This window comes from Plectropomus leopardus, unplaced genomic scaffold, assembly GCF_008729295.1.
Source record: "Plectropomus leopardus isolate mb unplaced genomic scaffold, YSFRI_Pleo_2.0 unplaced_scaffold18284, whole genome shotgun sequence".
In the NCBI taxonomy this organism is placed as follows: domain Eukaryota; kingdom Metazoa; phylum Chordata; class Actinopteri; order Perciformes; family Serranidae; genus Plectropomus; species Plectropomus leopardus.
In genome coordinates this window covers 1-2,388 of record NW_024619702.1, presented here as the reverse complement: position 1 = coordinate 2,388, position 2,388 = coordinate 1, and the positions used below count along the sequence as shown (strand labels likewise).

Below are 2,388 nucleotides of genomic sequence, written 5' to 3'. Positions count from 1 at the left end.
GGTGAGCACTCAGTCATCCAGACAACAGCTGAGGACTGTAACTGCTTCCTCAAGGTCAGCCTGCATTTTTGTGATTGACACACTTCCTCAGGCACAGACAGCTCAGGGTGTTGAACCACGCCTCAGGGTGTTCAAAAGCTAAAAAAATTTAAAAAAAGCAAACCAGTTTGCATTTTATTGAACAAGATATATTTGATTATTATTAATTTTTAAAAAGTAGCCTTTTCTAAGCATGTGTCAAGAAAACATGTAAATCAAGCCTCTCCAAATAACTTCAAAGACGGAGACAAGATGGCACATTTTTTATTCACTGTTGAATGTGTGTTAAGTGTAGGTCTCTTTTTCTATATAGACAAACATTTTGCATTGTCACTCTCAAGCTACTTGGCTATATTTCTCATCATACCATGAATGTATAAGTCCAACATTCACTTTTAGATAAACCCCAGACAAGGACAAACCCCAGGGTTTGTCAATATATAAGCGACATTATTCACATGATATATAATTATTTGAGTCATTAAAATATTTTTTAGCGCAGCTTTCATTTTATTTGCAAATCTTCCCTTATAATACAACCTCTTCTATGAATTCATGCATAAAATAATAGTTAAATCTAAAATATCTGGGCCCTCGAGAGGTAGATGTAGGCTCCAGCAGTCATTGTCCTATTACAGAAATAAATGGCCAACCAGTCAATTACACCCATGCCCGCTTGTCTTGAGATTCACTGCTGTCTGAGTGTTGGCCCAAGTTTGCCCCAACTGGAGCATACTGGTCCAGCTTTTTTGGCATTTTGGGGTTTGGTGGTGGTCCTCTGTCGGGGCGAGGGGATGTTGGAGGCCTCAGGTGGCTGTTGAGGACAAAGTGAGTTGGGGCTGGAGTGCTTATGAGATTGGGCGACTGAGACATCCCCAACTTAGCATCTTTGCCCTCTAGCCTCTTGTCATTTGTGGATTCACCAGATTTAATTATGCTTCCACCATTCATCTTTGCATGAAGAGGTTCTCCATCTGGCATAACAGCAGCAGCATGTTTCTCATCTTTGAGACCGTTCTTTGAGCTCACACTCGGGCTGACTCTTCTGGTTAAAAGAACATCGCTGTCCTCAGTTGTACTTGTCGATGTAAACATACTGCTTTGCTCTCCTTTACTCATCTCCTCCATCCACATCTCTCTCTTCCTTCTCCATCTCACCATTGCCTTCATAGAGCTCATCAGGTCAACAAGACTTAGCAGAATGGACAAGGAGGAGACACCTAGCATGAAGTTGAGCATTAACGTCTTCTCAGTTGGTCTGGAGATGTAGCACTCCACACCATTTGTGCAGGGAGCCTCGTAACACAGAAAGCTCTTAGGAATGGACAAACCAAAAAGAAAAAACTGGCCTGCACCGAAAACCCCCTCTAGAAGGATTCGAAGAATTACAACCAGGAAGTAAGCGCAGTAAAAGCGCGGTACTCCCCATTCTCGAGGGGGGTCATGAAGTAAAGCTTTATGCAAGGACAGTTCTCTTGAGGAGCTTGAATTCTCAAGGTTGAAAGGTGAACCTCCTTGACTCCTGTCACAGTAAGAACCGCCAAAATAGGGATATGACAAAACTTTGTGCATGACGTAGGTTGCAAACAGCACATGGGGGAGACAGAGCAGAATGAGGTGGAGGAGCCAGAGACGAAAGACGGATATGGGAGCAAATACGTCAAAACACACATTAGAGCAGCCTGGCTGGATGGTGTTGCAGATGAATCTTTCCTGTTCGTCATTGAAGAGGGTGAAGCCAGCCAGCAGGAGGACCAGCAGACGTAGTAAAAGCATCAACATCCACCAGGTTTTGCCTGTAATGAAAAAGAGATAATGAAGTAATAATGAGTTTTAGATGAAATTCTGATGAAACTTAAGTGATCTCAGCGGGCACAAATGGATTACTGAAGGGGCCTGCCAGACAAAGGCCTAGGGGCCATAAGGCACATGAAATGTCTACAATCACAGGCAAAGCAATCTAAGAGAGACTTAATGATAACAAAGAGAGAACAACCAAAAACAGACACAGAAAGTTTTCAAAGAGACACAAAATGACTACAAAAAGGGGCAAAACAACAACAACAAAGAAACACAAAATTACTACCAAGTGACACAGAACAACAAAAAAAGGCCTGAAAGAGACACAAAATAACTACAAAAAGGGGCAGAACAACAACAAAAAGACACAGGATGAACAAAAGAAGACACAAAAAGGCATCAAAGAGACATAAAATTACCACAGATTAAGGGCAAAACATCAACAAAGAAAAACAAAATGACTACAAGGGCACATAGAATGACCAAAAGAGATACAAAAAGGCACAAAAGAGACACAATATTACTACAAAAACGGGGAAAACAAAAACA

The 2,388-nt window shown here is 41.6% G+C and overlaps 1 protein-coding gene across 1 annotated transcript; it reads right to left on the bottom strand.

The window, feature by feature from the left end:
• Positions 1-699: 699 nt before the first annotated feature.
• LOC121965033 (gap junction delta-4 protein-like) lies at positions 700-1,835 on the bottom strand (the record flags this gene model as incomplete). Its single annotated transcript, XM_042515198.1, has 1 exon — positions 700-1,835. A coding segment is annotated over one exon (1,136 nt), but the record flags the coding sequence as incomplete, so codon positions are not given.
• Between the last annotated feature and the right edge of the window lie 553 nt (positions 1,836-2,388).